The 12758-nt window shown below is 43.9% G+C and overlaps 1 protein-coding gene across 2 annotated transcripts in view; it reads left to right on the plus strand.

Annotated features, from left to right (window-relative positions):
- The window catches only part of RASGRF2 (Ras protein specific guanine nucleotide releasing factor 2), a 237149-nt gene that overhangs the window by 210411 nt on the left and 13980 nt on the right, over positions 1 to 12758 (plus strand). For both annotated transcript variants that reach the window (XM_047070691.1, XM_047070764.1), the window contains 3 exons: positions 1986 to 2098; positions 10067 to 10127; positions 10435 to 10538. In XM_047070691.1, the coding sequence (XP_046926647.1) occupies positions 1986 to 2098; positions 10067 to 10127; positions 10435 to 10538 (278 nt within the window). The remainder of the gene's footprint in view (positions 1 to 1985; positions 2099 to 10066; positions 10128 to 10434; positions 10539 to 12758) is intronic.

Consider the following 12758-nt stretch of genomic DNA (forward strand, 5'->3'; position numbering starts at 1 on the left):
CTTCGGCTCAGGTCATGATCTCATGGTCCACGAGTTCGAGCCCAGCTGACAGCTCTGTGCCGACAGCTCAGAGCCTGGAGCCTGCTTCGGATTCTGTGTCTCCCTCTCTCCCCCGCCCCTACCCCACTCATGCCTTGACTCTCTCTTTCTCTCTCTCAAAAATGAATAAATGTTAAAGAAAAAAATTTAAAAAAGAATGCAAGAATTTTTAAAAAGTGCAAGTGGAGTGCCTGGCTGGCTCAGCCGGTTAAGCATCGACTTCCGCTCAGGTCATGATCTCATAGTTCGTGGGTTCGAGCCCCGTTTCGGGCTCTCTGCTGTCAGCACAGAGGCTGCTTTGGATCCTCTGCCTCCCTCTCTCTCTGCGCCTCCCGTGCTCATGCTCTCCCTCTCTCAAAAATAAACATTAAAAAAATTTAAAAGGGCAAGAAACACATCTTTACCTTATTACTTCTTTCTTTAACTCTTTACCTTGAAAATTTTCAAATCAAGAGAAAAATGCCAGGATAAAACAAACACTAATACACATCTACAGTCACTAATAGTAGTTAACATGTTTACCACATTTGTGTTCTCTTTCTCTCTCTGTCTGTCTCTCTCCCTCCCTCCCTCCTCCCTGTCTTTGCAAAACAGGAGCCTGCTCTTAGCCTCAGTAAACTGATCAAATTTAGGGCAATCTAACATTGATGATGTTCTCAACCAGGACATAGTCCTGACTTGACTTTTGCCAGTTGTCCCAGTGATGCCCTTTAGAGCGTTTCCCCCTCGATCCCAGGTTTATATGCTGCATGTAGCCATGGTCCCTTTGGTGTCCTTTAAAGTAAAACAGTTCCAGTTATTTGTCGTTCATATTATGTTAACATTTTTGAAGAGCACAGTGTGCCTCACAATGCCCATGTGAGATTCTGCATCTTTGGAAAAAATAATAACTGATGTATTTTACAGAGCGTTACATTAGTGGGTACATGATGTTGGTTTGTTCCATTACTAGTGATGGTAATTCTGATCACTTTGTCTCTTTTCGTAATAAATCATTTCTGCCAGGGGTATGTGGGTACTTGGACATTATTAATTCTCTTTCCCAGTTAATTTCAGCATCCATTCAGCTGCCTGATCCATTATTACTGCTTTGGACAAAATGGTGATTTTTATAAAGCTCTTTTGTTTCTTTGCACTTGCTAATTGGAATTCTACTCTGAAGAAAAGTTCCTCTTCCACCCTCTCTATGTATTTACCTACTTAGGTCTCTGTGAACATTACTGGTTGTTGTGATTCAGTTGGTTATTATTTATCACTATCATTATTTCATTTTGATGCTCACGTGTTCTACCTTTTGCCCAGTGGGCGCCCTTCAGTTTCACTCCTGGTTTGTTTGGTGCAGCCCCATTGGTTTGTGAGTGTCCTTTATTTAGCCCTTGGCACATCTGTACTGAAGTTCTTAATTCAAGTCACTGCCCAAATGACAGATTTTATTCTTGCAACCAATCTTGTGTGTGTGTGTGTGTGTGTGTGTATGAGCCATTGCTCTGCCCCAGTTACCGATCTTACACACGGTCCAGTGGGAAAACAGATGATTATTTCGGCCTGTACAGTGCAGTAGGTAATGCTAGGGGGAACCTTGAGAGCATCGAAACAAAGCCCTTTGCCCCACTAGATTGACGAAGGAAGGCTCCTGGGAGAAAGTATATCACCTCCTAGACATGGAAGGTGAATAGATGTAAACATGGGGAGGAAGTGCTGTGTGGTCCAGGCTATCTCTTTGAGGAATTTCCAGCCCCTGGGGAGCCTGTCAGAAATACTAACAATAGGACCCCATCCCAAACCAATTAACTCAGGATCTCTGGTGGGGAGAACAGTCCTAGGGTCCATACTTTTTAATTTCCTACATATCACTTCGAGAGAATTTATCGTGAGAAATGGTGCCATGTGTCCTGGAGCTAAAACATCCACAACTAAACTTTTAAAAGATCCATTTTATTTTATAGGATTTTGAGCTCAACAACGAACTAAAAATGAATGTCCTAAATTTGCTAGAAGAAGTTTTGCGAGACCCAGACCTTCTTCCCCAAGAAAGGAAAGCCACGGCGAATATTCTGAGGTAAGTGCAGTTTTCAGGTGCCTCCTAATTACGTTGGTTGGTTTGTGCTTTGTTCCAGAAAATAAGATCCTATCGAATCAGAAAGATGTATCTGAGACTCCTGGGGGCAGCAGGGGTTCTGCTGTCACTGGCAAGGTATTACGTATCGTCTCTTTTCTGGGGGCAGATTGGCGCACGCTGCCTCAGGACAACTTGGACTGGGCGACGTGACTTGTGTGGGGCCCAGGAGTGCAGCTGCTCCTGTTTGTGTGGGCAGAGCGTGGTTTGCTGCAGGACCAAAAGCGGAGAAGAGGATGCCTTGAGGATCCTCTCCTGTGACTTCAGCAGGCATTGCAGAGAGATGATGTTTTCCTGCCGTCAGTTCTAGTTGTTTGTTGTAAGCTCATGTTGATGAGCTGGTGGTGGCATTTCGGTGAGAGTCTTGTGCTCCTGGCTTGTGGATGTGCCACGAGATAGTAGTTCTGTATTTTCTTCAGCTCGTGTCGCAAGTCCTAGACCAGCTTTACTGACTTCTTCTCAGGTTGGGATTCCCACATCATACAGGTTGTATAACTTTGGACGTCTGTGTGATAAAAGCTTGAACTTTGGGTTTCCCACAAGAGACTGTTTGTGTCTGTCATTACACCCAGCATCCAAAGAGGTCACAGACTTTCTTACAGCTTCTTGAACTGGTGGGTGGAGTTCTTTTCTAGTACGCTCTATAGCAGGAGGACAGCCATCAGGGGTTTCGTGCAGACATTTCGGTTATAGCTTTCCTGACTCATGGCTATATCGTCTGTCCCTGCTTGGGGGTGGGAAGCCCAGCATCTATCTGCTAGAGCCTGGTACCCCTTTACCATTTTGACTTCTAGTTCTGTCTTCATTTACAGTCTCTGGAAAGAGGCCTTTCTTTCTTCTAACCTTGAATATATTGTTTCCTTGTTATCTAGCTTTCTGAGAGGATTCCATCTTAGTTCAGTCTACTATGTTTTTGGAAGTCCCTCTCTGATGCAGCAATGCCAGATTTTGGTCTGCAGCCTTTTAGCAATTGGCTCATAAGTCATTCTTACTACCATTAGCTCAAGATCCTGTCACCAGACACTTCTTTGGTCTAGGGGCTCTTGTGGGTGGAATGTGTCTGCTCTACAACAGGTATGTTGAAGTTCTAACCCTGAGTACCACAAAATGTGATCTGGAAATAGGGCCAATGCAGATGTAATTAATTAAGAGGAAGTCCTACTGGAATAGGGTGGGCCCCTAATCCAATATGACTGGTGTCCTCATAAGAAGATGACCATGTGAAGACAGAGCAAGACACAGAGAGAATGCCGTGTGAAGATGATGCAAAGATGAGAGTGAGGCAGCTGCAAGGCCAGAAATGCCGATTACTGGCAAACCACTAAAAGTTAGAACGAGGCGGGTGCCTGGGTGGCTCAGTCGTTTGAGCATCTGACTTCGGCTCAGGTCATGATGTCACCATTCATGAGTTTGAGCCCTGCGTCAGCTCCGGGCTGTCAGCGCAAAGCCTACTTCATCTCCTCTCGCCCCCTCTCTTTCTGCCCCTCCCCCACTTGTGCGCGCGCGCGCGCGCGCGCGCGCGCGCGCGCACACTCTCTCTCTCTCTCTCTGTCTCTCTCTTTCTCAAAAACGGTAAGCAAACATTAAAAAAAAAGAAGAAGAAGTCTAGAAAGAGGCAAGAGAGGATTCCTCGACAGGATTCAGAGGGAACGTGGCTCTGCCGACAGGTTGGTCTTGGGCTTCTGGCCTGCAGAACCCTAAGGTAATGAATTTCTATTGTTTTAATATGCCTAGTTTGTGGTACTTTATTAGGGCAACTCTAGGAATCTATTAAAGGCCCTCTTCACTTTTTCCATGCTATGAAAACACCTAAAGAAGCTTAGGGGCTCTGTTACTATGTTTATTTTCAGATTTAAATTGTAAATACATTTTCAGATAAAGCCTGGTTTCAGTGAATGTGTGGTTATATCTGTGAATGATTACTAGTCCTTTCTTCTTTATGTACACAGGTTATTATGCTCTTTGTATTTAAAACACTAACATTTTGAAACCACTTTCTGGACGTTTGTGCCCCCAGGGACATTTGACTGGACAGCTGGCAGGGAAATGAGGTGTTCAGACAGGATTGGTAAATGTGCAAACCCATGTTGCCCATTCTCTCACAACATCCACACCAGACATTACTAATCAATCCTGAGGACTTTCTGCCTGCACCAGGGGGTGAGCTTAGAACTCCACTGACCAGCACGCCATTAATTGGAGTTGGCATTTAAGATGAATCCTGTTTACCATCCCAAGTCTTTATTATTCATCAGGCTTAAGATGTGCAAATCCCTTTTGTTAAATAAATGGCCTGAGATTTAGAGGTGTGAAATCAATAAGAAATAGAAATGTTAGTAGATGGTACAGCCTGGGAGCATGACACGGAGCAGAGTCTGATTCTTATTTTCATAGGGTTCACGGGTATAATCTTGGTTCAGCCACTTAAAGCTGTCCAGTTTCTTAACTAGTCTAAATCTCAGTTCCCTCAATTATAAAATGAGGCGAATAGTACCTACTATTGAATGGTTATAAAGATTACATGGTATCATATGTTTAAAGAGGTTAACACAATGCCTGAAACATAGCACTTGTATTACTGCTGCACTTATTATTATTATTATTACTATTATTATTAGCACCGACCGTAGCTCTTAGGAAAAATAGTTTCTTCCATCAAGGAAATAAGGCCCAAGTAGGAGCTGGCTAGGTCTTAGTCAAACTCGACTTTCCTTGGGCTTCATCATTTTATCTATACAAAAGAGATTATAATAACATTGAAACCCAATTTCATATTGCACAATGATGTGAATGTAATACAAAAATCTTTCAAATGTACACTCCAAGCAGATGAATCATTTAGTATGGGAATTATATCTCAATATAGTTGTTACCAAAAAACCATAGTTATAACCCACTTGTTATTTTGTAAACGAGAAGAAAAAAAAATAAGTAAAAAGCAAAGCCAAAAGGCAGCTCTGATGATGGGATGGCCCCAGCTGCCCACCCACAATTCTGATCCCTTGCAAAGTCTTCCCCAAATATTCCAAAAGCCCCAAGAAATGTGTACTCAGGAACAAACCCAGTCATTTTTGTGCCTCAGCATCTTTTTAAAAAAATGTTAAATGTTTATTTTATTTTGAGAGAGAGAGAGAGGGAGGAAATCTCAAGCAGGCTTTGTTCTTTTGGCACAGAGCCCGATGTGGGGCTCGAACACACAAACCATGAGAGCATGACCTGAGCCAAAATCAAGAGTTGGACACTCAAGCGACTGAGCCACCCAGACTCCCCTCTGCCTCAGCATCTTTATTCAAGTTCACTGACCCAAGATCACTTGAGGGAGAGACCTTATCAGTGCCAGCACTGTCTCTGTCTAGCATGCTGCCTGACCGTCTTCTAAAGCCACCATTTCCCTATCAAAAAGCTGGCAAAGATGCCACCTGCCCCATTCCTGAGCCACATGGGCCCCAGAGCATGCCTCACTCAACCTAGAGTCTCAGGCTCTTGTGAAAATAGCTCCTTTAGTTCCTGGTACCACAATTTGTCACCGTTCCACATGTACTCACAGAGCCAAGCAGAGAATAGATATTATGCCATCCATTCTTCTTCCTTTGACCATCTTTATTCCCATGAGGCCAAGTGAAACAAAAGCCTTTGTTTAGTCCTGAGCATATCAACTAAAGCAGTCGGATACCATTGGGATCACTAGCCCATTAACTGAGCAGACAACCAGACCCCAAGTTCCGGTTGGGTCAGCTGGTTCTCTGAGACACCTTCCTAGGAAGCTAGGTGGTGCCAGAAAACTACTGATCATTGATTGAAGTTCCCCTGTCAAGTAAGTCATTCCACCGGCACTAAGCTTAAGGGTCCCTGCCCCAGCACACAAGATTGTGATTATAAGAGGAATAAATGATACATTCATTTGTTAGAGTTTCTGATAACTTACCGAATCAGATACTTACGTTTATATGTATGATACTTATATATTTATAGTTTTATTTCTTCTTTTTAATTTATTTTTGAGAAAAGTGCAAGCCGGGGAGGGGCAGAGAGAGAGGGAGAATCTCAAGCAGGCTCCACATGGTCAGCACAGAGCCTGACATGGAGCTCGAAGTCAAGAAACTGTGAGATCATGACCTGAGCCAAAATCAAGAGTTGGACGCTTAACCGACTGAGCCACCCAGGCGCCCTTATATTTATATTTTTACAATCATGTCAAAATGATTAGAGGGTGAAGTAGGAAATAACACCTAGATGTAACCATCACTGATGGGATGCCATCATTCATGAAATCTCTTTGTGAAAAGAAGCCATCATGGAGTATATGAGAAAGAAACAGAAATCAGAAGGATTATTTAGTAACCCTGAAAATTACAAAGATGTTCCTGTTAATTCATTTCTTAATTTGGAAACAAACGGAATTATTTCCAACCAAGCCAGGAGATTTCAGTACTGAAAGTTTCCATGCATTTCTAAGATACGCCAGAGCAAGGGTAGCAATGGGCTCAAGAGAGCCTAGAGGGAAGTAAAGCCATGTCTAAGAAAGCAAAGGAAGGAAGAGGTGGTCTGGTAGGTCCCAGAAGGGAAGCAACAAGTGATTAAACCTCACAAAGTGAGGAGGAGCAGAGACTGGGGCAGGCAGGTCATGCCAGGAGCACAAGCCAGCCAGTCTAGTCACAGCAGGCAGCCCAGAGAGTGTGGACCAGTCTGAGGACAGAGGGCAGTTGCTCTTAGCTCAGTTTTTAAGACTATCTGATTTCTCCTGTTGAAGGAGCACTTTTCCAGTCATAGAACTTGAATAATCCCATTTCCTTTAAAATTTTTTATCTGGAGCGTCCGACTTCGGCTCAGGTCATGATCTCACAGTTTGTGGGTTCAAGCCCTGCGTCGAGCTGTATGGTGACAGCTTGCAGTCTGGAGTTTACTTTGGATTCTGTGTCTCCCTGTCTCTCTGCCCCTCCCCTAATCACGCTCTGTCTCACCAAAAATAAATAAAATGTTTAAAAACTTTTTTAAATAAAAAAATAAAATTAGATAAATAAAATTTATCTGGTGTTGTTATTATAAACGCACAAATATTAAACAGATCATGCTGACTGGGAGATGTGAGAGAAACCCAGTATCCTGGAGTGGGCATCAAAGCGCTGAAGCTGTCAGGAGACTAGAAGCAAATCCATCCAGTATTGGAGCTGGACCAGAGTTTTCACATCTAAGGGAAAATATGTGAACATACCTCCCAGTGAATACAAGTTGTGGTTGAGAGAGATAAAGACATATCGCACTGTAGTTAGAGGTAGCCCAGACATGAGATATTTATATGCAATCAAGCTGTGTAACAGTGAGATGTAAACATGAAATGTATTTAAACATATATTACCTTTATACAGTAAACTGGACGCTTCCAATGATGAACCATCTCTGCCCCACACGGTCTCACAGGGATTACTTTATGAGGAAAAAACTTAATTGGCATACATAGTTTGTTGTTTTCTTTGTGAATAAAACCCTCGGCCTGAGACTTTTCTATTTCTAAATACTGCTCCCCCTGTGACATTGTATGGACTTGCTGTTCTGAATCTATGTGGCAGAGAGTTTTGGGTAGACAACTAACATGCCATGAAAGGAAAAGAAACAAAGACTGGCTTCATAGGTAGTCAGCTGGATTGGGTTCAGGTCATGAAAAGGTGACCCACAAACCTCACAAAGCCCCGAGCAGCATCAATAGGCACTTGTGAGAGGAGAAAATGTTAGATAATTTAACCAGACCAGATGTATCTTGGAACATTAACATGAGATCACTGAGGAAAGGAACATTTGATAGAAGCTAACTACTTTCTTGACCACTTCTTTCCAAGGAAAGAATATTACCCAGCCTCATTAAAAAATATCTTTTCCATGGGTACACATAGTTATGTGGCCACCGATCTCTCTCCAGGAACCCAGACTACCCTGGAAAGAATGACATAAGCTTTGGGAAATAGTCACTTTTATCCCGTGTGTGTAATCCTTAGGTAGGATTTAATAATCTTTGGAGAAAGACTTGTGTTTGCTTATTTTTTCCTCACCTCAATCTGCCTTTTATCGTATTATGAATATTTCTTTTTGATTGCAAATGATATGGCTCATTGCTAAGAAGAGGACCACCACTCCTAGAATCTAGAAGGAATCTTCTCCTTGGTAAACAGTCCTTTGCTCCTCTGCTAAACAGCCAAGAGCTTTTGTAAGAGAGGAAAAGAGAGGAAAGAGACTGGACATTTCTGGATGTGTGCTCTATGCTGGAGCCTTGAAGAGGTGTCTTTATAAGTCTGCCTAAGATAAGCAAGAGCAACAGGACAGCACAGCTGACCAAACCCTGGGCAAGTCAGTCAGTTCCCTTGAGCTTTGGTTTCCTTATCTGTAAAATGGACCTCATAATGCTTACCTCAAAGGGATCTCATATGACACAAGAGAGAGTGTTTGTCAGATGGTTAACGCACGGCTGGCATGTAGCGTGTATATGGTACCCTATCTCTGTTGCTTTTGTATTTTTGAGGGTTGTAGTTCTGTCTTCATCAATTCGGAGCACAACAGAACATCACATCATGATTTATCTTAGTTTTTAAGTTTATTTATTTATTTTGAGAGAGAGAGAGAGAGCAAAAGAGAGGGCAAGCATGTGCAAGCAGGGGAGGGGCAGAGAGGGAGAGGGATAATCTCAAGCAGGCTCCACACAGTCAGCACAGAGCCTGACATGGAGCTCGAAGTCATGAAACTTGAGATCATGACCTGAGCCAAGATCAAGAGTCAGACGCTTAAGCAACTGAGCTACTGAGGTGCCCCCATTATTTCTTTTAAAACTACCTGCCTACAGCAGACAGGCTACATGGTTTGGGACTGTTTAAATATTTCAGTATTTTTAATATGTGATTGTGTCTTCATTTTGGAAGGCTTAAAATGCTTGGCCCAGATGGTAAGTTATGTAATCAGTATAATTCTCCTGGACTCTGAACTTCTGTTGGACATGAAATGTCACTCCCACTCTGAAACCCACACCCACTTCAGGATTCATTAACTTATGTATTTATTCAGTCATTCATCACTGAAAAAAAATACTGAGAGCTGAATAACTCTGTGTGTGGGGATATAGCACCAAATGCATCTTGGGAAAGTCCATCTGGGAATCAAGGGAAAAGAGTTTACCTGCTGGCTTCTGCTTTGCACTGTTCAGATTCTTGCCAACCAGGAACTTCTCTGAGCTTCTGTCTACATGTGCACGGGGAGGGGGTCCTCTGCCTCAGCATCAGCACGGAAGGGCCAGGGTGGGAGCTAGAGGAGTGTGGATGAGGCACTCAGGCCCATTGGAATCTCTGACTGATGGGATCGCAGGATACTTGAACTCACAGCCTGGATCCTCTCGGTAGTGCAGAGCACACCAGCTCACGCTCGGGTTCACCTTGATTATGGATTTTTTTTTAACGTTTATTTTTTATTTTTGAGACAGAGAGACAGAACATGAACGGGGGAGGGTCAGAGAGAGAGGGAGACACAGAATCTGAAACAGGCTCCAGGCTCTGAGCGGTCAGCAGAGAGCCCGATGCGGGGCTCGAACTCACGGACTGTGAGATCGTGACCTGAGCCGAGGTCGGATGCTCAACCGACTGAGCCACCCAGGCGCCCCGATTATGGATGTTTTATTTACAACCTTGTGTGTAACAAGTTGGCTCCTCGATATAAGCCAGCTCTCTCTATGATCTTCCTGTGCCTCTAACGTGTGTGTTTTTCTGTTTCCTTGACCTCCTGTCTCCAGCTTATGTCTCTGCAGGCTCCAGCTGGCAGCACAGCCTCATGGACCCGAACCCCTCAGCTTCCCACCCAGGGAGAACCAAGTGCATGTTGTCATTTTGTTCCTGGCATGTTTCTTTCCATGGATGATACTTTGATTTCATTTTTTAGGGCCCTTTCACAAGATGATCAGGATGACATCCACCTAAAATTAGAGGATATAATTCAACTGGTAAGTCCAGCCATGGTCTTATTCAGCATGATTATTTGCAAACTGCTTCTCAGAGGCAAACAACTTGCCCATAACTGATACCTGGATGCTCAACGGTAGTTCTACCAATGAAGCACTGTGAGATGAACTAAATTCGACTTGGGGTTTAGCTGTTGGTCCATGATATTAATGTTGGCTGATGTTTCTGAGCTTTTTGCCATTTTCTTTGTAGCCCCAATCTGTGATGGACTTTGTTCTTGAGCAGCTGCCTTGAGCTGCTGGGCACCTCGCTCTCGGTGTGTTTCATTCCCACCTTCCTCTCTTGCAGACAGACTGTCCGAAGGCTGAGTGCTTTGAGACCTTGTCAGCCATGGAGCTGGCTGAGCAGATCACCCTCCTGGACCACATCATTTTCAGAAGCATTCCCTACGAGTGAGTGTGGCCCTCACGGCTGCAGCCTCCCTCAGGCAGGACTTGTGGGCTTAGAGCCGCCATTATTCCTAAGGCAGATGTGTGTGCACAGAGGTGTGAGTCTTAATCTTACAATGGTTTGGTCCCACTTGAATGCCTTTTGGTCACAGTTTATTCTAGAAATATTGATTTGGCAACACTGAGGACTATCAAGATGGTCACTCTTGTGTTTCTCTATGTTCTGTAGTTCCTGTGGAATGTGAATTTCTTCGTATTCTCACATCCTTGCATTATAGAAACCTCAATATGGCTGTAACAGTGGTTCTCAAACTTCATGGTGTCTAAAATCATTTGGGAAGCTTATTAAAAATGTACATTCCTAGATACCTCCTTCTGAGATTTGTGATTCTAGGAGGCTTGAGGCCCAGGAAACTGCATTTTCAGTGGGAATCCCAGACAATATTGCGTGATCTAAGACAATACGTTGAGAAGCACCGATGTTGGGTGAAGCTATACATTTTGCTACAACTATTCACCCACTTCCACGAGCCAACAAGTATTGCTGAGCTTTGAGACACTGCAGCAGCATAGATTCCCAAGACAGCTTTGCACGGGGTGCATGTGGAGCATAGACGTGCCGCATGAGCTGCCAAGTAACGAGCATCAGTATCACCATGTAGTGGATGAAGAGGGCCTTTAGACCCCTTCAAGCTGTAACAATCCATAGCTCCACAAACAAGGCCTTTGTCTGGACAAATGACAACTGTTGGCACATGTCCTCTGTGAAATAGCTAAATTGCCGGTAAAGCAGGGGCTGGGCATGAGATATGAACGGTGACCCATGTTGTATGTAGAAAAGAGGACATCGTGATGATGGAGAGTCAGGTATGGCGATGGGTGGTCAGAGCTGCAGCTGTGTCAGAGAGGCATAAGGGGCGAGGCCAGGAGATGCCCCTGCAGACTTTTCTTTTATGTGTTTTATCTTCTTCCCCTCCCCGCCTCTCTACCCAGGAACAAGCGGGGCAGGGGATGGAGGGAAGGAATGTGGCCTGTTGGCTCTACAAATGAACCAGTGACTACTGGAGTGAAGACTTGAGTTAGAAACCACAGTACCTCTCCCCCCCCCCCCGCCCCACCTCCTGACTCCCCTCTAGTGCAGTGGGGATTTGGTGGGGAGATGAACATGACCTCTGTGGAGGAAGAGAAAGAGAAAGGCTGAACACCCATGGGTGGTCTCTTCCTGGGACCCTTCCTGGGACCCTTCCTCTCTTCTCTTCTCTGTCCCCACCCTGCTGATGGGAACATCTACCAATTATTTTTGTCTGTGGAACTGGCACACCTTTATGTCCAACAGCCTTGCAGGAACATGAAGGAACAAAAAACCCTTTGCAGGGACTCAGCCAACATTTCTGGATTAAGACTGTGTCAGAGTAATTGCATTTCAGGTTATTTTTTTTAATGCCTATACAAAATAATCCCTGTATGCTCCAGCTTGATTGTCCCTTGCTTGCTGTGATCTGGTGGCCTGCTCATGGGTGAAGTGAAGGAGCAGGGATGTTATTCTGAAGAAAGACCTTCCACCAGGCTGAGCTCCCACCCCTGTAACTGCCTTCACTACATGAAGTGGTAACAACAGTGTTTGTTTATTCAGCCTTTACCATGTGTACCGTTCTGGGCTCTGGGGAGAATAAAGGAAAATCCCTGCCCGTGGAATTGACATTGTCCTGGAGAATATCAGAGCAAAGTGGAGGAAGACCTGTTGTTCTTGGTTAACGTTTTTGGTGGTGATGGATTTTTTTGGACCTTCTGCTAAGGCTTAAGATATTTATTTATTTATTTATTTATTTATTTATTTATTTATTAATGTTTATTTATTTTTGAGAGAGAGAGACAGAGCTTGAGTGGGGAGGAACAGAGGGAGAGGGAGACAGAATATGAAACAGGCTCCAGGCTCTGAGCTGTCAGCACAGAGACCTTTGTGGGGCTCGAAGTCATGAACTGTGAGATCATGACCTGAGCTGAAGTTAGATGCTTAACTTGACTGAGCCACCTAGGCTCCCCAAAGCTTAAGATTTTTTAAAGCTGATCCAGTGAAAATAGTCTTGGTTTCTGAATTAGTACTTATTCCTTCTGTGTTGGCCATTGTTTACCACTTTCAGAGAAGTTTTTATAATGATCGTAATCCTTACAAAGTTCAAACTCTTCTAAGAAAAAGGTGGAAATTGAAAAATCTTTTTCTTT

Source organism: Lynx rufus, unplaced genomic scaffold (genome assembly GCF_022079265.1).
Source record: "Lynx rufus isolate CCGP_SWC_20201006 ecotype Redwood Valley unplaced genomic scaffold, mLynRuf1.p SCAF_1, whole genome shotgun sequence".
NCBI lineage: Eukaryota > Metazoa > Chordata > Mammalia > Carnivora > Felidae > Lynx > Lynx rufus.